The sequence below is a fragment of the Filicampus tigris genome, chromosome 3 (genome assembly GCF_054856515.1).
Source record: "Filicampus tigris isolate MCC_2025a chromosome 3, RoL_Ftig_1.0, whole genome shotgun sequence".
Taxonomy (NCBI): Eukaryota; Metazoa; Chordata; class Actinopteri; order Syngnathiformes; family Syngnathidae; genus Filicampus; species Filicampus tigris.
In genome coordinates, this window is record NC_141219.1 from 370,330 (window position 1) to 391,162 (window position 20,833).

Below are 20,833 nucleotides of genomic sequence, written 5' to 3' on the forward strand. Positions count from 1 at the left end.
GATCGGGGCGGTGGTATTCCTTCACAATAAAAGCCTGCCAATAATTGACACGGGCAAACAAAAGTACCCGACGTGCGTTTGAGTGTAAATATCAAAGCTGCACAGTCCTCAATGCTCCTGATAGGCTCACCAGGCCAGGGGCGTGGCTAGTCTTTGTGCTTCTTGTGTGCTCTATCGCCAAACTTTGGCATCCTGATAACACAATCGCTTCACACACACACACACACAGACGCACACATTAAACACATACACACGCACACCCTCTTGTTTCAGGTCACATGGGCACAAGGTCATCCAGTGTGTGTTTGTTTCATCCGCGGGTGCACGTATAGTATGTGCGTGTGTGTGTAATACAGGTGTCTGTGTGTTATTCTGCAGGTGTAGGTTTAGTTTGTGTGTATGTGTCTAGTTACTCTCTGTGCGCGCATGTGTAATCAACTGTTTTGTGGGTGAGTGTGTATTTAATGTGCGCATGTATATGAATGTGTCCACTGTGTGCGTGAGTATAATGTGTGTCCAGGGACTTTTGAGAAACGCTCTTGTCGTTCATCTTGTCTGTCTCACCGTTTGCCAGAAGAATGGAGGCAAATGTCAATTGACTAAAGTGTGTGCGCGTGTGCGCGTGTGACCTGTGCCCTGGTCGAGTGGGGTGTCTGGACGTCCCCCGCAGACGGCGAGTGCGGTCCCGTTGGCCAAAGTGCTGACTCGGCTCGAAGGTCAAAGGTCATGTCCTCAGAGTCTCTTGTGTGACCTTTGATTTAATTCACGTCATATCTCCTTTTGGAATGCTGAAGGGAAAAAAAAAAGAACTGACTGCGCTTTAGTAAGCATGCGGCGTCCTCTGCTGGTTGGAGAAAACAAAAATGAAAAAAAAAAAAAGTCAAAATGGTACAGTAACTGTCTCCGGATAATCGTGTAAAGCGTCAACATTCCTTTGGAGGCCAATTATAAAATGGCTCATATGATTTCCGGCCATGCGTCACGAAGGACAATAGAATCGATTTGTGTGAGTGACTCACGGACCTCTTACCCCGGCCCGACAGGGAAGCCCAAAGTCGCTTCTTTGCATTCGAACATTTCAACATGACCGAGCAGAAAAAGAGCAAGTAGTCTGAGGGTTCCGACTGATGGGCGGATCTGTCATATACGTCACAGACGGAGACATGTAGCTGTGTCTGTCTGTCCATCCATCCATCATCACTTACTTGTTTAATTTGACTAAAAATCATGATGAATGACAGCTCTGTTTGTTGGTCTGTCCATGTCTGCGACGTTTAGTGACAGGCTGAGCGGCGAAATGCTCTTTCTTTGGCGACTGCGCTGAAACGAGATCACCTGACCATTTTGGGTGCCACTGCCAGGAGATTTTTCTTGCGCCCAAGCCCTGATGCTGCAGTACACTGAACTGGCCGCGAGAGTACGCTCTTCTGTAACGTCTTTTTTCCAAATATGTTATTGAAAATTGAAAATGAACATTTGCAACCCAACGAAACAAAAAAAATGGGGCGCGGGGGGGGGGGTTTCAAGAATAGACAAATGGACAAATACAAATAGACAAATTAAACTTCTTTCTTTCAAGGCCTTTTTCTGTTATTTGTTTGTTTCAAAGTTTACAGATTAAATTCCACCAAAAATATCTGAAAAATTGTAAGGGATTTGTAAGTCTCATTTTGTGTAATGCGGCATTGGAGGAAGGTGGGAGCCGGACTTTTCCGAGCTCCCACCTGGAAAAGTGCACTGCAACGGTACGAGTTGCCAAGTCGGAAAAAGAAATCGAGCCCGACTTCACCGAGCGGCTTCAATCCGACGTCCGCGTCAATGGTGATCCCGCATGCATGAATGTCAAAACACCCCTCTGCTCTTTCTGCGGGAATGACACTAAAACACCATCTCATTTATTCTTTGACCGGTTGACCACTAAGCAATTTTGGTCCGGTTTAATGGTTTGTTTCTTTAAAGCATCCGAGACCCCCTATGTTCTTAATCTGAAGGATGTTGTTTGCTATATAAGACAAGCAATAACAATTTTGAATATTTATTTACTTTAACTATGCTAAATGTTTTATTCACAAACAGAACATTTCGAGATGTCCTCACAGATTTGTGGCTTTCCTGTTGGAGTTGAATTCCGTATTTAACTCTGTCAAATTAATTAACAATAAGAAAAGCGGTAAGATATTGAATTTTTTAACATGAATTTACATCTGAACGAATCTGTGGATGTCAAATTTAGCCAGAAAAATTATAAGATTGAGAATAAACGTTTCGTTGGGTTTTGCCTTATTTCTTTTAACGTCATAGAGACCAAACAAAACATCCTTCCAAAACGGTTGAACATCTTTATCAAAATTATTAGCAATAAAATTAGAAATATCAGACCAAAAACTTTGTGTATTAGAGGTCTGTTTTTCCGGCATCATCTAGATTACGTCGTATTGGAGCGCCTCTGTGAGCGGTTTTTGTTTGTTGTTTGTTGTTTGTTTCTCCGGAGCGACATCCGGTAGTCGATGGTCCAGTTGCCTTCAGGATAAAAGTTTTATCCAACATGAGTGAGAGTGCGAAAATGATTCCACTCCCACGTGACAGGAAGTGACGCGTAAAAAATATGCAAAGACATTTATTTGTGTTTTGGAACACTTGAGCTGTCACCTTGAGCTCAACAAACAGGTTTGTTTTGTGTGTGTGTGAGTGTGTGTGTGTGTGTGTGTTGTGTGTGTGTGTGTGTGTGTGTGTGTGCGCGCGCGTGCGCTTAGCGTCTGTTTATTTTGAAGCGAAGTTGCGGAAGTTGTTGCCCTTACAGCATCACGCTTGTGTTGCGCTCGTTTAAAAGCGCTGGTGTGCGTTGGAGCGGCGTTATTTTCACATATTGACGCACGCGAGGCGGCCTCGTCAGCATGTCTGCGGTCACTTGCCGGGTCCAATTCCTGCTGGACCAGGATCCTTTTATCTGTACCAACTTTCCGGAACCTCGGCGGCCTCCCTCGCTGGACCTGGACGAGAACGCACCGCTCAGTCAACTTCTTCCGGTCGTACACAAGCTGCTGGACGCGCCCCTCAAGGTGAGAAAAGCAGGTGGCGACGTCAGCCTTCGCCGGAGTCCGTTGACGAATGACGTCGTTTAGCGTGGCCTCGTCGCAGCTGGCACCCGCGTGCCCGATGCGCGCGCCCGGTGCATATTTCCGACGAAGAGTCCATCGATGATCAATTCGGCTACCCTTTGAAATCCGCTTGTCACCTCTTTTTTGTGTCCAAAGACCAAAACGAAACGTCTAAGTTGACTAAAAGCGCCCTCGCCCCTCGTTAAACTTTGATTTTTTTTCAATGGCCTCTGGTCTCTTCACTTTTTTTTTTTTTCCATGTTCGCTAGAACGAAATTCTCAAGACAAAAAGTTAGCAGTGGTGTCGTTCCAAATCAAGGAAAACACTCGTTTTATTTAATGACTCGCGCCCTCGCACACATCAAGGCTCGAAATAACATTTCTTTTTTCTTTGAGAATCAGATTTGCTTATCAGTGACTTCATTTTAGAAGCAATGTTTTGCCATACAACAATGAATGAATGAATGAATGAATGTCTCATGTTTTTTATGCTCCCTTAGCAAAGCTAAATTGATGTAAGAATAAATAAATAAAATAACATCTACCGTTGGGTGATTTTTGTGAACATTTATGGTGCAAATCTCAAAAGTGATCAAATCAGGAATGTATTGTGAAAACAAACAAATAACATGACTTGCATAGTAAATATTCATTGTTTAATGTCATTTTTTACCTTTTAACCTTATAGGCCACACCTCCCAACTATCATGTAAGCTAATTCATTTATCGTGTTTGGTTTTCTTTCCGGACACTTTTGAAATTGCCTGTTATTTTGCGGCGTCAAATTGGATATGCTCCATCCTTGGCGCAGTTGCAGCCAGACTTCTGCGAAAGGTGGACTCCATCGCCCAAGCACTTCGTTCTACTGTTTGGCATTTGCACGTTCATTTGAGCGTAGCAATCAGCACGGCTTCTCCACCTTGTGTTTCTTTGACGTGTCGCTATCCCTGCCTGGGCGAGAGCGACACTTGCCACAGTTGCGGCCGGTTTGCCGACGCTGGAATGGATGCAGCCGCACTGGCGAGCCAGCCCAAAGTCGTCGTCGTCGTCGTCGTTGTTAGCTAGCCGCTGTGGCGCAAGTCACACCGAGCTGGCCTGGGAAAGCAGCGAGGATGGGCGACGCGTCGTCGTTTCAAGGCCAGATTGTGTTGGTTTCATCGTACGTATTCATCAAATGGGGCGGCTCGGCGGGCCGCTGGTTAGCACGCCCGCCTCACAGTTCAGAGGTCGTGGGTTGGATCCGGGCCCCGGCCTCCCTGTGTGGAGTTTGCACCTTCTGCCCGTGCCTGCGTGGCTTTTCTCCGGGTACTCCGGTTTCCTCCCACATTCCAAAAACATGCACGCTAGGTTGATTGGACACTCAAAATTGCCCCTAGGTGTGATTGTGAGTGCGGATTGTTTGTTTGTCGCTGTGTGCCCTGCGATTGGCTGGCAACCAATTCGGGGGTGTCCCCCGCCTACTGCCCGAAGACTGCTGGGATAGGCTGCATCACGCCCGCGACCCTTGTGAGGAGAAGCGCTAGCGATAATGGATGGATGGATATTCATCAAATGTGTACAGGCCCAGTTGGACCTGATTGGCCGCTCCTCCTCTTCCTCCGTGCGTCGATTTGCGCCTGGAACATTCTGGAATGTTCTCATTCATCTTAAAACGTTCGAGGCTACTATCCGTGAGTGTGCGTGCGTGCGAGCGGATACTGTATGTCTGAATGTTACGTTTTGAGCTTCCGGTCCGTTCTGGACGGCTCTCCGCTGTGGAGAAGGAAAGGGGCGGAGCTTGGAACCAGCGTGTGTGTATGTCGATAAGAGCGCCATCTTCCTGTCACCGCGCCGACAGGAAGATGTTCTTTGCTGTCGTCATGCGCAGGAACTTCAGGTTGGCTGGCCCGGCCTTTTATTGTGAAAGGGTGTCGGGGCTCCTTGAAGAATGTGGCTGGACCAGTAAAGTCACACTTCCCGTTCACAACCACGCCCACGCACGCTGAAACGCGCGTGTCTGTGTCTGTCTGTCTGTGAGTGTGTCTTTGTGTACACGTTGTTTGATGTTTGTCTGTCCATAGGTTTGCCCGAACGTGTGTACTGGCAATGCGGCGGAAATTCAAACACAGAGTAGTGGCCGAAAGTGCGTTTTGGGTTTGGGTCCAAAAGACGGACGGCCGAGGGAGGATTTTGTGCGGGCGCGAGCGCGCGGCCGTCGGCTCGGGCGCCTTCGTGACGCGGCCGAATTGCTCCTCCGTTCAAGTGACGGATCAGCAAAAGTTCTTTGGAGCCTTGCGCCGGCGTCGGCCCGATGCTGGCCGCTGCTGCCGCCGCGTTGGGCCGGGACCGACAATTTTCATTTGGCCGCATCCCAACTTTTCTCTGTCTGTTCGTGTCGACGTTAGCGTGTGCGCTCGGCGACGTGTGTGTGCGCGAAGGGCTGCTCGTGCTCCAGGTTGCAGGCTGAGCGACAGGTGTTGTCGGCTTCTTTCGATGACCTTTAAGTATAGCATTGTTTCGTGTCTGCAAGTGTTTAATGTGTGTGTGTGTGTGTGTGTGTGTGTGGGTGTGTGTGTGTGTGCGCGCGCGTGTGTGCCCATCAGCTGGAGGAGTGCACGTTGCAGGTGTGTCCCCAGGGCAACTACTTGGACTTGGACTTGTCTCTGGCCGAGCAGCGTGACGAGCTGGAGAACTTCTACCAGGACGTGGCGTAAGAAGCCGTCGTCATGACAACCGCTCGCAAACGTCCGCTGCTGCCGTGCGCGCACACATCCGCCGTTTACAACTTGGTTGTTTTTCTTTAGACGCTCTGCTTTCTTTGGGCTTTTTTTTTTTTTTTTTTGTCAAATTCTGCGTTAATAGCGCGCTCACGAGAAGGCCGGCGCACCGAAAGCTTTAAAGGGGGAGTCGAGGCCAAGTTGTCCTTACTTCCAATGCGCCCCCGCCCCCGACTGGTCTCGAATTGCAGCTCGGCTCTTTTCTGGCTTTGGTCACACGACGTGGGCAAGATGAGGCCGCCCGTCGCCGCGGCCGCAGCAAGAGGCGACGTGGCCGCCCGCCGCAGATGGGGCGAAAAAGGGCTGCGTTTTGCTGCACCAATGCAACTTTTATCCCAAAGCCGCGTTGAGGGACGACATATTGTTGGCGCGATTTTGGGGGGACTTGACTTCCCCTTTAGCAAAACAGTCTGGAGGCCTGCGTGCGTGCGTTTGCTTTAAAGAGCAGTTATGCGGGTTTTTTTAATAAGAAGAATGTATTCGATTTAAATGGCAATCGTGTGTTTTTGTCTACGTGTGTGCTTTTTTGTTTGAGAGCATTGTTGTTTTTTGACCGTGTGTGTGTGATGGGGGAGTTTTGTTGGAGAGCGTTTGTGAGGTTTTCAGAGAGTGTGTGCGCGTGCGTCCATTTGTGGTTGTGCGAGAGAAGTCCAAAAAGTGTGTTGTGGATGTGTGAAAAGTGCAGTTGGGCGTGTGGGGGAGGTTGCAAAAAGCGCAGGTGCGTTGGCGTTCCCGCGCGGCGCACGCACGCACGCACGCTGAGCAGGCCGCCCCGCTGCATTGTGGGAAGCCGAGTCCTTTGGCCCGTGCGTGGAATCTTCTGAGCCGCTTGGACCGTGCGCGCTCTGCTTCCACTTTTAGCCATGCACGTGTGCCACTTGTCCCTGAGAAAACGTGCCCGCTTCCAAACAAACCTTCCTTCTTTCTTTAGCCACCCACAGACCCCCCCCCCCACACACACACACACACACTTTCCCCATTTGCACAATTCCAAGTTTCCACGGCCTCATCCTGCCACTGCGGCGTCATGACACATTTTTAGAACGTGAGCTGTTGCCCTTGGATCAACACACACACACACACGCATTCTCAAGAAGAGTCGGCCACACGCGCGCACACACACACGCGCACAGCTTGTAGTTAATGGCACGGCACACGCATGCTCTTGCAAAGCGAACATCCGCCGGTAGAGGCGAAAGCAGCCTGTTGTCGTTTTGACCGCTCGCTCGGACGGGCGTTGAAGAAGCTCGGACTTGGAGGCGGGCTTAAGCCCGGGCTTAACGGCTCGGCCGCGCTCGCCCGGCGCCCCGCAAAAGGCATCACGTCGCGCCCGGACCGGCGTCCAGTTGGCGGCGCAGGCGCGGCCGAAAGCCATTTGACTTTTGCTTCGGGAGACGTGAGCGCGCAAAGTGTGGAGCGCACCTAGCCGCAAGCGCGCCAAACGTTGCCGCTCCATGTTGGGACATGTTAGCAAGCGGCAGAAAAGCTCCAAATGCGCCCGGTGGAAGCAAATGCCACATTGCCAGCGCTGACAAGTTGACACCAACAAGCTGCTTGCGTCACTTATGGGAGACACGCACAGTCGCGCGCGCGCGCGCACACACACGCACACGATGTCTTTGAAATGATTTTCAAGAACATGCCCTGTGCAGGCCCGCTCGCCGAAAGACGACATTGAGATGAAGGTTGCCTCGGTGGAAGCGGAGCAGCAAAATGCGGCCCTTTTTGTCCATCTTTGGCGGCGGCCATTTTGTCACTTCTGTGGACTGAAAATGACGTGGCAGGTGCTCAGGTAAGGAGCAATCAGGGCTGGCCTCTATTCTGAAGCGGAGCCAGGATTGGTCGTCGCCCTCGGCAACTCTGATGTCATTTTCGGTCTCACGGTCACAAGTGAGGAAATGGCCCAAAAGGGCCTGCATTTTGCTGCTTGGCTCCTATTGCGCAAATATGGATCGCAATGGCGCCTTTGGACGAGTGGGCCTGCATACGACATATTGTTGGCAAGAAAATCTCGGGGGTTGGCGTCCCCTTTCACGGTTGACACCCACGCTGAGGCGGGTGCGCATGTGCAGCGCCGGTGGCCTCGCTCATCTTGCCAATCGCGCTTCCCTCCGCCCGTCTGCGTGTCGTACGTGCTGGTCGCGAGATCACCTGTGTGCGTGTGCGTTCACAGGAAAGGCAAGAAGCCCATCTTGACCCTGAGGACGCAATTGTCGGTGCGAGTCCACGCCATCCTGGGTAACTATCATGATTGTGAGGATGATAATGCTCGTCGGTCGCGTTGTGCTCGATCTTGTTGGGGTTGGACTCGTTTGCACTGGTTAGCCGGCCGGGCGGTTGGGCTTTTCCTTGCCGGCGAGCCCGATGCGTCGCAGGTTTGACGCCGGGTTCCAAAAGCCCGGCTGGCTGCGGCGTGACGCTCGCTCGCCCGCCCGCCCTCACTTGCTGCTGCTGCTGCTTTTCTCGGATGAGGCCACCAATTTCTTTGGCTTTGTTTTGCTGACGACTGCTTCGACTTTTTGTCCACCCGTTGTCGTACTTCTTCCTTCTCCTCCTTCTTCTTTTTTCCTTTTTGCCACTAACAGGAAATACCAGGCTAACTTTATCAGGGCTGCTTCCTGTCCCCGCGCAGCTAACAACACTGCGTGTGTGTGTGTGTGCGCGGGGGTGGGGGTGGGGGGTGGCGCCATCCTGTGTGACACACACACACGCACGCACACACACGCATGCACAGTCAGCTGTTGTGTGTTGGCGTCACCAAACCATTTTCGAACTTTTGAATGTGTCACAATGATGACTTGCCCCAGCTGTGCGTGTATCTGGGTGATGATATCTTTTCCTTGATACTTTTTTTCCCATTTCGTTTACTTTTAATGACTTACGAGAGCAAATTTGTTCGTTTTCATACACATTTTATAAACAACTTTAAATGCTTTGCTTTAGTTTAGTTTTTGGGGGGGGGGGGTTTATACACGGAGATATAGTTTTTTGGGTTGTTTTTTTTTTTTATACACGGAGATCTAGTTTTTTGGGTTGTTTTTTTTATACACGGAGATAGAGACGAGGGGAAAAAAGGTCACACTAAGTATTCTTCCTGAAATGTATGATTAAAAAAAGCATCATGAGCAGGCGCAATGCAGGCAACGTCGTCATCTGCAGTGCCGGAAGAGCAGCGAGCCCATCTTGGCGCTTTCAATGCGTCCCGAAATCCATCAAGTCATTCCCGAGCGGCAGCGCCGCCTTGACCTTCTCGTAGGGCCCCCGCCCCCTCCCCGACTCTGAAAAGCCAAATTGGGGGCAAACGTTTCTTACTGTCGGTGAAGGTAGTCAAATGCACCTTCACGTCAGGGTTGGTTGAAGGTCGTAAACGTTCTATCGCATATTTGGATTTAAGATCCAAGCGATTAGAAGGTAGCCGATCAGACGTCAGGTGCGCTGTGCTGTGGGGACAGTTAGCATGTTAGCCTTAGCATCGTCGCATTAAAGGAGGAAAGCTTGAAAATATGGCGAAGAATTTGCGATTGGCGCGTCGCGTCACTCGGGCGGGGTCGGCCGTGAGCGTGCGTGCGTGTGTGACACTTTGACTTTGTTGGAATCAGTGACTCATGCCCGACTCACTGAGCACAACCGTAAACGTGGCCTTCTTGTAAGCCCGCCCAAATGGCCTGGATTGGAGCGATTAGGACGCCAACTGCACGCTCCACTATGTCGTCATCATTTGGAGGGGTGGAGTCTGCGTGCGCGATAATGCTAGGGGGGGCATAGTGCGTGTTTATTTTTTGTTTGTGTTTTGATTCGGAGGGGGACTGGAATGGCTTCGCGGTATGTCTTTTCATTTCAATTTGATTGATTGAATGTCAAGGTGAACTTCCTGTTTGCCTGCGTTGTCTTGCAGAGAAGTTGTACAACAGTCACGGTCCGGAGCTGCGGCGCTCGCTCTTCTCGCTCAAGCAGCTCTTCCAGGTAAGGCCTCGCTCGCCCCGGCCGCCCGCTGGCGTGACGCCGTCGCGCTGACGTGATGGCGCCGACCACAGGACGACAAGGACCTCGTTCCGGAGTTCGTGGCGTCCGAGGGTTTGACGTGTTTGGTCAAAGTGGGAGCCGAGGCCGACCACAACTACCAGAACTACATCCTCAGAGGTTGCGCACGCGTGCCGTCGCCATGGTGACGGCACCCTTATAATGCCTTTAATCTCTTTTTTCCTGCGCGCTTTCAGCTCTGAGTCAGATCATGCTGTTCGTGGACGGCATGAACGGCGTGGTCAACCACAGCGAAACCCTGGAGTGGCTTTACACCTTAACAGGAAGTCAGGTCGGTCACGTAAACGTGCGGGGCGAGAAGAAGCCAAAGAAGGATCGCCGCATGCCTGCGCTTTGTGTGCCTTCAGTCTCGTCTGCTGGTCAAAACGGCTCTGAAGCTCCTCATCGTCTTCGTGGAATATAAAGAATCCAACAGCCCGACGCTCATCGGCGCCGTCAACGCCGTGGACGCGCGCAGAGGTATGTCCGCGCGCGCCTTTTCCTGGGAGGCATTGGCGGCTCGCCCAAAAGCCAATGGCTGAATTTCACATTCGCTCATCTAGAAAGACACCGTTGCGTTTTGCACAGCGCGAGTCAGAACCGCTGGCTTCTTTGGATGCGTTTCCCGCTCGGAGAAAGTTTGTCCGGAAGCCGTTGGTGGTGTAAAAAGGAGACCAAAGTCAACATTTGGGCCGTGGGCGCAGAGCCGCTTAATGTTCGGAATCGTCCGTGTGTGATGGCGCAAATGGGTCACCTCGTCACACCGATTGTCTTGCAACACCGACCGCGTTGCTCCAACAAGCTGACGAGGAGCGAAGGGATGGAATCAACAATGGCTTTGGCGACCTGAGGCCAAGCCCGATCGCCCGATCGCCCGCCGCTAGCGTGGACATCAGCGGCGAGCAGGAGACCAGTCGGCAACTTTAGTCATCGCGCGGCGACAAAGATCATGACCCCGTTGCCGTCGCAATACGTGTCGCAGCGCGCCAAAGGAAGCCGAGCTAATGGCCAGCCGAGTTTGGGGACTGCTGCCTTCCTTGTTATTGTTTCCAAGAATTCTGTGCGTGCGTGCGTTAGGCGTGAAGCCGTGGTCCTACGTGATGGACATCCTCCACGAGCGGACGTGCTGCGACGGTGAGCTCCTGGTCTTCACCATGACCTTGGTCAACAAAACTCTGGCGGCGCTCCCCGACCAGGATTCCTTTTACGACGTCACCGACTGTCTGGAGAGTCTCAAGATGGAGGACGTGGTCCACAGGAACCTCAGCGCCGCCACCGCCGAGCCCGACCTCAGGGCGCAGTTCGCCATATACGAGGTAGGACACGCCCACAACTGCTGCGCAAGCGAGCGTGCCGGGGTGCCGGTGCCGGGCGTGGCGCCTATGTGACGGAGCGCCCCGCCTATGACGGACGCCCGTTTTGTAGCCGCTAAACTGCTGACGGGAAACTTATAACGGGCATTAAGCATAGTGGGAAGCCCTGATTTTTTACATTTTTATTTTTTCTCCCCCCCCCGGCTACTGGCGCTGTTGGCATTCAAGCAGGAGTAAAGAAAAGCGCAAGCTTGAAAATAACAAAGCTTACCAAGTATTGTGTAATAAAGTCCAATCGTTTGAACTCGCCGCTTGCGTCCGCTCGTCAACCCCGAAAGCTCATGTATGATATTAATCCAAAGCAAAGATGAAATGACTGACATTTGTGCTGTAATTAGAGTTGCCCCCCGTTCTAAGCTACACTTTTCAAATGCTTTTTTTCCATTTCATTTGCTTTCCAATTAAACTTGTGGTCATTTTGGCGAACTCCAATGCGCAGACGGCGTTGCGAAACGAGGACGGCGACATGCTGGAGCCGTCCCCTCACGTGCGAAAAGAGCGTCGCAAGATGGCCGCCGGCGAGCAGGAAGGCCGCAGGAGTCGGCGCTCGTCCAATCACAACGGGGCCGAGCTGACGCCGTCCTCCTCGGCCGGCTCCTCCCCCTGCGCGTCGCCCGCCTCCGCCGGCAGCCCCCGCCCGTCCGCCTCGGAGCCCGGCAGCGCCGCCTCCAGCCCTTCGGGGTCGCTCCGGGGCTCTCCGACTCCTCCGCCTCGCTCTCCTCCTCCTCCTCCTCCCTCTCCTCCTCCTCCTGCCTCCGCCCCGCCCCCGCCCCCGCCGGCGCTCCACCCCGCTGACCACGACGCAAAGGCGCCGTCCGGCCCGTAAGTGCTCCTCCTCCTCCTCCTCCTCCCCCTCGGCCGATCGCGGTGTTTGTTTGTCGACGGGCCGTGGACCTACTCTACTCCTTTCGGAGCACTTGGCTTTCTTTCTCTCTCCCTTGTTTGTTGGGTGCTTTAACCTCGGGTGTCCCCCCCTCCCCGGCGACCTCCCCGACCCCGCCCCTTCTTGTGTTCCCTGTGCGCTGTGGTCTCGGGGGAGGCAGGAGTCGCTCTTTCCTCAGACACCACATGTCCTCTTTGGGTCTGAGCAGGAAGTCCCGGATCTTCTCCAAGTCCGGCAGCGGGCGATGCCAGGACGCGCCCACCGCCTCTCTGGACACGCCCACATCCTGCAGGTCCGCACGCCCGCGCGCAAACGCAGTAGACGACAGCCCGCTAAAGTGCGTGCGTGCGTGTGTGTGTGTGTGTGTGTGTGTGTGTGTGTGTGCGCGCGCACGCTGTGCGCAGGTGGCCTTCGGATCAACCGAATGTCAACAAGACGTCTTTCAAGTGAGTAGCTGAGCTTGGATGGAGTGTTGCCATGGCAACCGTGAGGCCTCACAGAGGCAATGAAAAAAAAGTTGAAGGTTGCAACACTGTCACTTCCTGTCACGTCGCTTCAAAACCTTTGTCCGCGCTTTTTCCTCACGCAGCGACGACGATGTTTTCCACTGGTGAGTACCCGCCACTTCTTCCTCTTCCTCCTCCTCCTACCCCCACCCCCCCTCCCCCTCCTCCCGAGTGTGTCATTGAGCCCTTCTTCCTGGTTTGTGACCTCATCAGTCGCGTCGTTCGCCGGCGTTGGGCCGTTGCCGCAGCAACCCCAGCCGGGGCCGGTTTTTGCCGAGTCAGCGCAAAGCTGGCGACGTTCGCACGCCACACGCTAACGAGCGCGCGCGCGCGCGCGTGTGTCTCTGCAGCCCAGACGAGCGTAACATGAATGTGGACAACAAGCCCGTTCTGAGGAGGTTTGAGTAAGTCCGGCGGCCGAAGCCGCGCATGCCGGGAGGGGCCGCTTGTGTGGTGTGGAAAACTTTGGGATTGCAACGTGTGTCCGTGTGTGCGCACACACGCCTGCCGTTTTGCCCGTTTTGTGATCTCTTGCTTTTTTGCGCGTCTTGCGTGTGCGTGCGCGCTGCCTTGCCGGCGATGGTGTTTAGGGAAGGACAGATTGGGTGATTGGGTCGAATTGCTGGTGCGGCTTTGTTGATGGGAAGCGATTTGAAATGAAGCAATCAAGCACGTGACGCATTTGCCACGCGAGCGCCTCTTTTTCAAAGTCGACGTCGGCCAATGATGGGAAAGGTGACCGACGGTCGTCAGTCGGTTGGATGGCGGCCTGCTCGTGACATCGCTTCCTGCTTGAACAGTTGACTCCACCCCCTCTGGCAGAGACAACTTCCTGCGCAGTTTGGCCGCCACCCAGTGGGAGAAGAAGAGGCGGAGTCAACACCTGAGCCGCACCGAGCTGTCCTCATCTGATGATGTCATCACACCCCGACCCTCGTCGAACGAGGACGACCGCAGCAACGGAGGGCTTCCTGCCGAAGGTACCTTCCCGCAGCGGCCGACGGCCTCTTTATCCGGACCTGACGACCGCTGTGTGTGTGTGTGTGTGGGGGTGTGTGTGGGCGCGGGTGCGTGTGCGCGTGCGCGTACAGACGTGGCACGCCCCAGCCCGCGTGACGCAGGTGAGCGCGCTCCCCCCACGCCTCCGCAGTGGTACTGTACAGGAAGTTGAGTGTGTCACGTGACGTGCGTCCAGGCGTCCTCCAGCGGCAAGTCAGCACGTTGTCCGACGACAGGAAGTTCCTTCTGGACATGCTCTTCTCCAAGGCCCCGGCGGCCGACGGCGCCGGAGAAGACGAGCGCTTCCCGCCCGGTAAGGGAGGACCGAGTCAAAGCGCGACATTGGTCCGCTCAAAAGTCCGTCATCAGCGCTGTCCTCATTGTTTTGGCGCCGCTCCCTTCACGGCTAAATTGCAGTCCGTCAGCGCCTCCCTCGGATGTTGAGCTGCCATCTTTGCTTTCCGGCCCAGGTGACGGCGAGGCGGGGGGGCCGCGGGGCGGCCGGGTGCTGGAGCGCCTATCCAGCCTCCAGGCGCGCTCGGTGGAGTCGGCCCTCCCTAGCGAGAGCAGCGCCTCCCGCAGGGCGGAGCTGGAAGTCCTGGAAGGCTCCGCCCAGGTGGCGCTGGCCAGACTGGCCGAAGAGCAACAGGTCAGGGCGTGCGACTCGCTCGGCGGCTGCCGCTGCCGCCGCTGCTTTGCTTATGTTGCCTCCCTCAAACTTGGTCATGGAACCCAAAATAATTTCAGCACGCCTTGTGTGTATTTTTGTGCATGTCAGCTGATTAGCTCAAGTTGTAATCTCTTTGCTAATGTCGCCCCCTGCTGGTCAAAGCTTTGTAGTACAAGAATGCTTGCTATTGGCTGTTGTGTTTACAGGCGCAGCTAAATGGCATTGTGTGTGTGTGTGTGTGTGTGTGTGTGTGTGTGTGTGTGTGTGTGTGTGTGTGTGTGTGGGGGGGGGGGTGCGTGCGTGCGTGCGTGCGTGCGCGCCGCGCGCAGAAGCGTTACGTGCGTCAGCAGAGCAGCGTGGATGTGGAGAGTCCCGCCCAGCGCCTGGAGAGCACCCAGATGACCCCGCTAGGGCCCGGCGGTCCCGGGGACGCGTGGGACCACCTTCAGCCGAGCGGCGCCAGCCTCCGTATCAAAGACTTGGACTTCTCGGACCTCCTGGACGAGGAGGACATTGACGTTCTGGACATGGACACCTCAGACTCCGCCTCTTCCTGCCTTTCTGCACCGCCGCCCCTCCCCGGCGCGCCGGCTCCTCCCCCTCCGCCGCCCCTCCCCGGCGCGGCGGCTCCTCCCCCTCCGCCGCCCCTCCCCGGCGCTCCGGCTCCTCCCCCTCCGCCGCCCCTCCCCGGCCCTCCGGCTCCTCCCCCTCCGCCGCCCCTCCCCGGCGCTGCGCCTCCTCCCCCCCCCCCGCCCTCATCCAGGGCGGCGTCACCGTTGGGGAAGAAGAAGAAGACGGTGAAGTTATTCTGGCGCGAACTGAAGCAGACGGAACCGCCCAGCAAGTGTCGCTTTGGCCGGGGCACGGTGTGGGCGTCGCTGGACAAGGTGCAAGTGGACACGGGGCGGCTGGAGCACCTGTTTGAGTCCCGAGCCAAAGAGATGCCCATCGCCAAGGTAGACTTGGATTCACTTCAAGCTCTTCTTTGTCTTGACTTTTTTTTTTTTTTTTTTTTTTTATCTCCTGTGGGGCAACTGGTTGTGCACACACAGAAAGGGGCGTAGACGTGAGGACCGGGGAGTGAATCGGTCATCGGTGAATGCGCAACGAATGAATTGACGAAGGGCCGAATGGCAGCGGTCTGCAGCCACTCGTCGTAACGGGCGCTTAGCAGTTGTTGACAACGTGCGGCAAGTCGGCCCCGAGCAGCCGGCTTGGCTCCGAGGCGCTGATGAAGGCGCGAGCGCAAACTTTTGCTCGGGTCTGACTGTTGGCGTCCCTCCCGGCTGCCGTCGTCTTTAGTGCAGTGTTTTTAAGGCAGCGGCGCCAGGAATCTGACTTTTGCTTTTCTGGCCGTGCTCGGGTGGGGGCGGAGTCCGGGGGGTGGGGGGTCCCCCACCTCACCCGACCCGACCCGACCTGACGGCGGTGTCATTTGTGTCTAGAAAGCGGCGGAGAGCAAGAAGACCGAGATCCTGGTCCTGGACTCCAAGAGGAGCAACGCCATCAACATCGGGATGACGGTCCTGCCCGCCGTTCACGTCATCAAGACCGCCATCCTCAACTTTGACGAGTTTGCCATCAGCAAGGAGGGCATCGAGGTACGCGCCCCTTCCCCATCCTCGTCAAACGCTTGTTCGACGCGATCCCGACTGGAATCGGTTGGCCGTGCGCTGCACGCTGACTACCAGCAGAGGGAGCCAACGCCCTGCTGGGATGACCTGGGGGCAAAAGTGCAACTTGCATGACGTTAGCCTGTGTCGTCGATACAAGCCATCGTATTGTCTGGAGGATGATTATCATTAGGATGCCGATGGCGCAAGCAGCCCAGATGACAATCGCTGGGACTCGTTGGGCTGCTGCCCCCCCCCCCCCCCACACTACCGGACTGGCCAGCGAATGGCCAAAATCCGACTTGAATTGAAGACCATTAGGATTGCATTGGAAATAGAAAATAGTTCAGCCCCTAAATTCTTATCTTAGTGGACTTATAATAAAGCCAGAAAAAACAAGCCCGCCCCCAGTAAGAAATCGGCAAAGAGAATTGGCGTCCTGCAGGTTCTGCGAGGCTTCTTTCCCCATTCTGGGAACTTTTGAAGTCACCATGGCGTTGATGAGGAATGACTTTCCCCGTTGGGAACAAGTTCATCTTTCAGCCTCCCGTGCCGTTCATTTGTCACGAAGCGTTTGCGGGTCAATTTGACCCCGGCCTTGTTTGACCATCCCACGGTGTCTGAGTGCACTTGTAGCGCACTTTGTGGGCACCGGATGGTGCTCAAAGCGCTTGACAAAGTCTGACATCGGCGCACGTGATGGAGAGGAGATCAAAAGCCGAGTCCTTTTTTTTCTTTTTGCGTGTTGTTTTTTGCAGAAGATCCTGACCATGACGCCCACGGAGGAGGAGAAGCAGAAGATCCAGGAGGCCCAGCTGGCCAATCCTGACGTTCCGCTGGGGCCGGCCGAGCGCTTCCTCTCGGGCCTGGCCTCCGTCAGCGCCTTGACCCCCCGCCTGCAGCTCTGGTCCTTCAAGCTCAACTACGAGGCTCTGGAGAAGGTGGCAAAAAAACAAATAGTCCTCGGATCCTTCAGTGGAAAAGTCTCGGGTCCAAAATGAGCCCATTTGGCTGCCAAAGGGAGCCGCCCGCTCCACTTGGGGCATCGTGACCGCCCGACTTCCTTGGCAATTTTGGGGGGCACAGAAAGTCGGCTCACCATGAGCCAAGTCTCGCAGGTGGCTCCCGTTTGCCTTATTTTGGCTCTCTTTTTGCAGTGTTGCCAGCGTCCGAGCGATCGCCCGCCCGCCCGCGCGCCCGCCCGCGCAGCCCGAGCGCCCGCCCGCCCCATTGTGAAGTTGTGCGCGCGCGTTTTTGTGTGGCAGGAGATCGCCGAGCCGCTGTTTGACCTGAAGCTGGCCATGGAGCAGCTGGCCGCCAATCAGACCTTCAAGAGGATCCTGGCCACGCTGCTCGCCATCGGCAACTTCCTCAACGGCTCCCACGTCAGTGCGCGCGCATGCTCGCCAGCTTGCTCGGCGCCGCTTGACCGTTCGTTCGTTCGTTCGTGCGTGCGTGCGTGCGTGCGTGCGCGCGTGCGTGCGCGCAGGCTGCCGGATTTGAGCTGGCCTACCTTGAGAAGGTGGCGGAGGTGAAGGACACGGTCCACAGGCAGTCTTTGCTCCATCACACCTGCAACCTGATCACGGAGAATGAGGCGCAATCCTCCGACGTCTACTCGGAGATCCCCGCCGTCACGCGCTCGGCCAAGGTGCCCCGTCGCCCGCTCAACATTTTTCTCATCTTTTTCATTCTGCTCCATTTTGTTTTCCCACACTTTTTGTTTCTGTTTGTCATCTCTTTTGCATCTTTCCTTTTTTAAATTTAGCTTGTCATCTTGTCTTTTTCACTTATTTGTCATCTGCTTTTATTTCTCTCCTTTTCTTTTTGTGTCATCTCTCACTGTCTCATTTGTCATCTTTTTGGGGTCCTGTTTTCTTTTTGTACTTTATTCCATTTCACTTTTTTCATTCTTTTCAGTTTTTTGCCGCGCGTCTCCCGCCCGAGCGCCACGCGCGGCATGTTGTCGCATTCTCATTTCAAGTCTTTTGTTGTTGTTGTTGTTGTTTGTTTTTTTTTTCCCCCTCAGGTGGACTTTGAGCTCCTGGCCGACAATCTGGCCCAGCTGGAGAGACGCTGCAAAGCGTCCTGGGAAAACCTGAAGGTGGTCTCCAAGCACGAGACCAAAAGCACTCTGAAGAACAAGATGGCCGACTTCCTGAAGGACTGCACGCAGCGGATCGTCATCCTCAAGGTGGTGCACAGGAGAGTCATCAACAGGTTAGCGCGAGCCGCTCGCTCTCGGCCGGCGCGAGCGTTTGCGCCGCGGCCTCTCGGACCGAACACGCTAAGCTGATGTCAGCGTCGCCTCGGTCGGGTTCCTTTGGTGGCAGCGGCGCTAATATCCATCGAGATGAAGGCTAACGTTAGCGCGGCGCGCGCCTCAGGTTCCACTCGTTCCTGCTTTTCCTGGGCCAGCCGGCGGCGTCGGTGCGCGACACCAAGGTCACCTCCTTCTGCCGCATCATCAGCGAGTTCTCGCTGGAGTATCGCACCACGCGAGAGCGGGTGCTGACGCTGAAACGCAAGAGAGACAAACACAGAGAGAGGACGAAAACACGAGGGAAGATGATCACGGAGGTAAACGCGAGCGAGCGAGCGAGCGCGCGTGCATGCGCGCGCGCGCGCCCGGTCGCGTCAATGTATGCTCCTATTACCGGTCACAGACAGAAAAGTTCTCGGGGGCGGTGCCTCGTCCTGACAGCCCCGCCCCCGTCTCCGTGGCACTGGAGGCAGAGTCGGAGCAGGAGGCGGAGCACCAGAACATGACCCAGATGCTGACCGAAGATCGCCGAGCGCCGAGGCGCTCGCGCACCACCCGCGGTAAGAATCGGTCAAAGGTCCGCTCGAATGATCAAAGCGCAAAGCTGGCATGCTAATGAGATGCTAATCGGCTCTTTGATGATTTGGTGGAGAACAACATGCAAATAAACGTGCGCATTGCTTGCTTCGTGCATGTGTCAGCACGTGTGTATTTGTGGCCTTTCCTCCGACTCGCTTCCTCGATTTGTTGTTGTTGTTGTTCTTCTTCTTCTTCTTCCTGGAGTCGTCGTCGTATTTCCCGCGAGGGCCATTTGTGTGACTCGTATTTGCTTGCGGCAGGTTCTGCGGGCCCGAGTCCGTCCTGGCAGTCGTCGCCTCAGGATGAAGACGCCGCCGCCGCCGACGACGACATCATGGAGCATCTGGTCAAGTCGGTCACCCGCAACCCCTCGGCCAGGACGTCCAGTCCCAAAACTCGAAAGCGCTCCCGACTCAACAGGAAGTCCAGTGAGTGCGCCCTCTTACAGGCCCAGGCGTCAAACGCCAGTCTTGACTTTCAACACCGTGGCCTTGACCCGGCAAAGCTCCACAAAGCGCCGAAGCTCAAAAGTGTTGTTTTGGTCAAGGTGATGGTGCGCGCCTGTTGCTCTTTTGGGACTCGGCGTTGTGTCCACAACGCGCTAATCCGCTTTGACTCGATAGCGATCGTCACGGTTAGCGAGTTAGCCTCGGTTGTTGGAGCGGCTTCGCCGGGACATCTCGGCGGCCATCTCGGCGGCGCGATGTTTGACCACAAAAGCGGCACACAAACACAAAACACCAGTGGACGGAGCGCACACACGACATGGGGAAAGTGACACACACACACACACACACACACAGACCAACAGAGAAGGAAGCTTCCCTTTTGCCGTGGACAACTTGATCGCGGCGAGCCTGATGTTTTTTTTTGTTGAATTTTGCACACAAATACATACATTTAAAAAAAAGAACACAACTGAAATGAATACTGAAGAAGGCCAAACTAAAATGAGGCCTTTTCTAAAAAGTAACAAACCCAAATTTCAAACTCAAAAGGCATTGAAAAGCAAGTAGGATGGAACTTCCCAAACTATTCGAACCCCGAGAGAGACGGGCACTAGCGGGCTGTCAGCGGTACCGGGGTGCTGAGCGGCAAGCCTCGGCGTGAGTCTGACGTGTGTTTGACGTGTGCGTGTGCGCAGTGAGGAGGACCCTGAAGAGCGGCGTGAGCGTGGACGTGGTCCAGGCTTTGGGACTCAACAGGAGCGGCGAGCACGTCTGACGCCAGCGAGCAGAAAATGTTCAACGCCACCAAGGCTCCAAAAAACCCAACGCTTTTACTTTTCACTCAAACGAGCAGAAGCAAAACTTGACCCGTTTTGGTTTTCTCCACTTGCACGACATTTTCGTCACTTGACGGTCCAAAGCACGTCTTCAAGCGTTTGACTTTTCACCTCCTCCTCCCTCACTTAGCTGGAGCTACACAGCTGCCTGCGCACGCGTGTGCACGTCACCAAGCACTTGTTGCACGGGTTGGTTTGTTTGTTTGTTTGTTTTGTTTTGGCGGTTTTTACACGCCTGCTCACTGTTTGCCTTTTGTTTTTGTTTTTTTGCACTTTTCACCATTTAGGACTTTTTTTCATTTTGCAGGTTCTTATTATTCTTAACTTAAATGAAAGTTAGTCGTCGTAGATTGTTTTCTGGGTGAACATGCAAGTAGAATAAAGGAATTTGGAATACATTTTGTATGCTACTAATTGGAGAGACCAACTGTGTGCGTGCGTCGTGTAAACGCCCCGATGTGAATGTGCCGGGAATATACAGGCCCTTCAGGAATCCCCTGAAATTCCCAATGGCCACCACACCACTGTTGTGTGCGCGCGCGTGCGTGCGCGTGTGTGAGAGTTTTGTATTCGCGCGCGCTTGTGACAGCTGAAAGTCAAAGCAAACGAGTGAGCGGATGTTATGCGAAACAACGTTTCCCTTTTTTTTTATGTGTGTCTCGAAGAGTGTGCGTTTTATAAGTACCGAAGGTAGAAAAGTGACAGCCCATTTATATGTGCGCGCGTGTCTATTTGTGAATGTATCTCTTGCAATCTTGCGTTTGTGTGTGTATGTCTCCTGTTTGTGC

General features: G+C 54.4%; 1 protein-coding gene across 6 annotated transcripts; it reads left to right on the forward strand.

Moving 5' to 3' along the window:
* Positions 1-2,771: 2,771 nt before the first annotated feature.
* fhod1 (formin homology 2 domain containing 1) lies at positions 2,772-20,443 on the forward strand. 6 transcript variants are annotated; one of them, XM_086024763.1, is made up of 27 exons: positions 2,772-3,059; positions 5,681-5,787; positions 8,028-8,092; positions 9,750-9,817; positions 9,889-9,994; positions 10,072-10,166; positions 10,243-10,354; positions 10,952-11,190; positions 11,687-12,069; positions 12,291-12,422; positions 12,535-12,576; positions 12,720-12,740; positions 12,987-13,040; positions 13,459-13,616; positions 13,728-13,757; positions 13,832-13,948; positions 14,106-14,284; positions 14,635-15,261; positions 15,751-15,906; positions 16,677-16,859; positions 17,184-17,303; positions 17,408-17,569; positions 17,948-18,138; positions 18,306-18,498; positions 18,585-18,741; positions 19,021-19,188; positions 19,905-20,443. In XM_086024763.1, the coding sequence occupies exons 1-27, from the start codon at positions 2,895-2,897 to the stop codon at positions 19,982-19,984; spliced, it is 4,110 nt and encodes a 1,369-aa protein (XP_085880889.1). In that variant the 5' UTR covers positions 2,772-2,894; the 3' UTR covers positions 19,985-20,443. The 6 variants fall into 6 exon arrangements, with proteins under 6 accessions (XP_085880889.1, XP_085880891.1, XP_085880888.1 ...); XM_086024762.1 differs by lacking the exons at positions 2,772-3,059; positions 5,681-5,787 and having other exon boundaries at positions 5,812-8,092; XM_086024766.1 differs by lacking the exons at positions 2,772-3,059; positions 5,681-5,787 and having other exon boundaries at positions 5,812-8,092; positions 12,339-12,422.
* Positions 20,444-20,833: the final 390 nt, after the last annotated feature.

Bases quoted from the DNA above. Each gene is read 5' to 3' on its own strand.
- fhod1 (XM_086024762.1), top strand. From the start codon at position 7,753: ATGGCCCAAAAGGGCCTGCATTTTGCTGCTTGGCTCCTATTGCGCAAA. The intron at 14,285-14,634 runs GTCAGGGCGTGC...CGCCGCGCGCAG, and splicing joins GACTGGCCGAAGAGCAACAG to AAGCGTTACGTGCGTCAGCA. The intron at 17,570-17,947 runs GTGCCCCGTCGC...TTTCCCCCTCAG, and splicing joins CCGTCACGCGCTCGGCCAAG to GTGGACTTTGAGCTCCTGGC.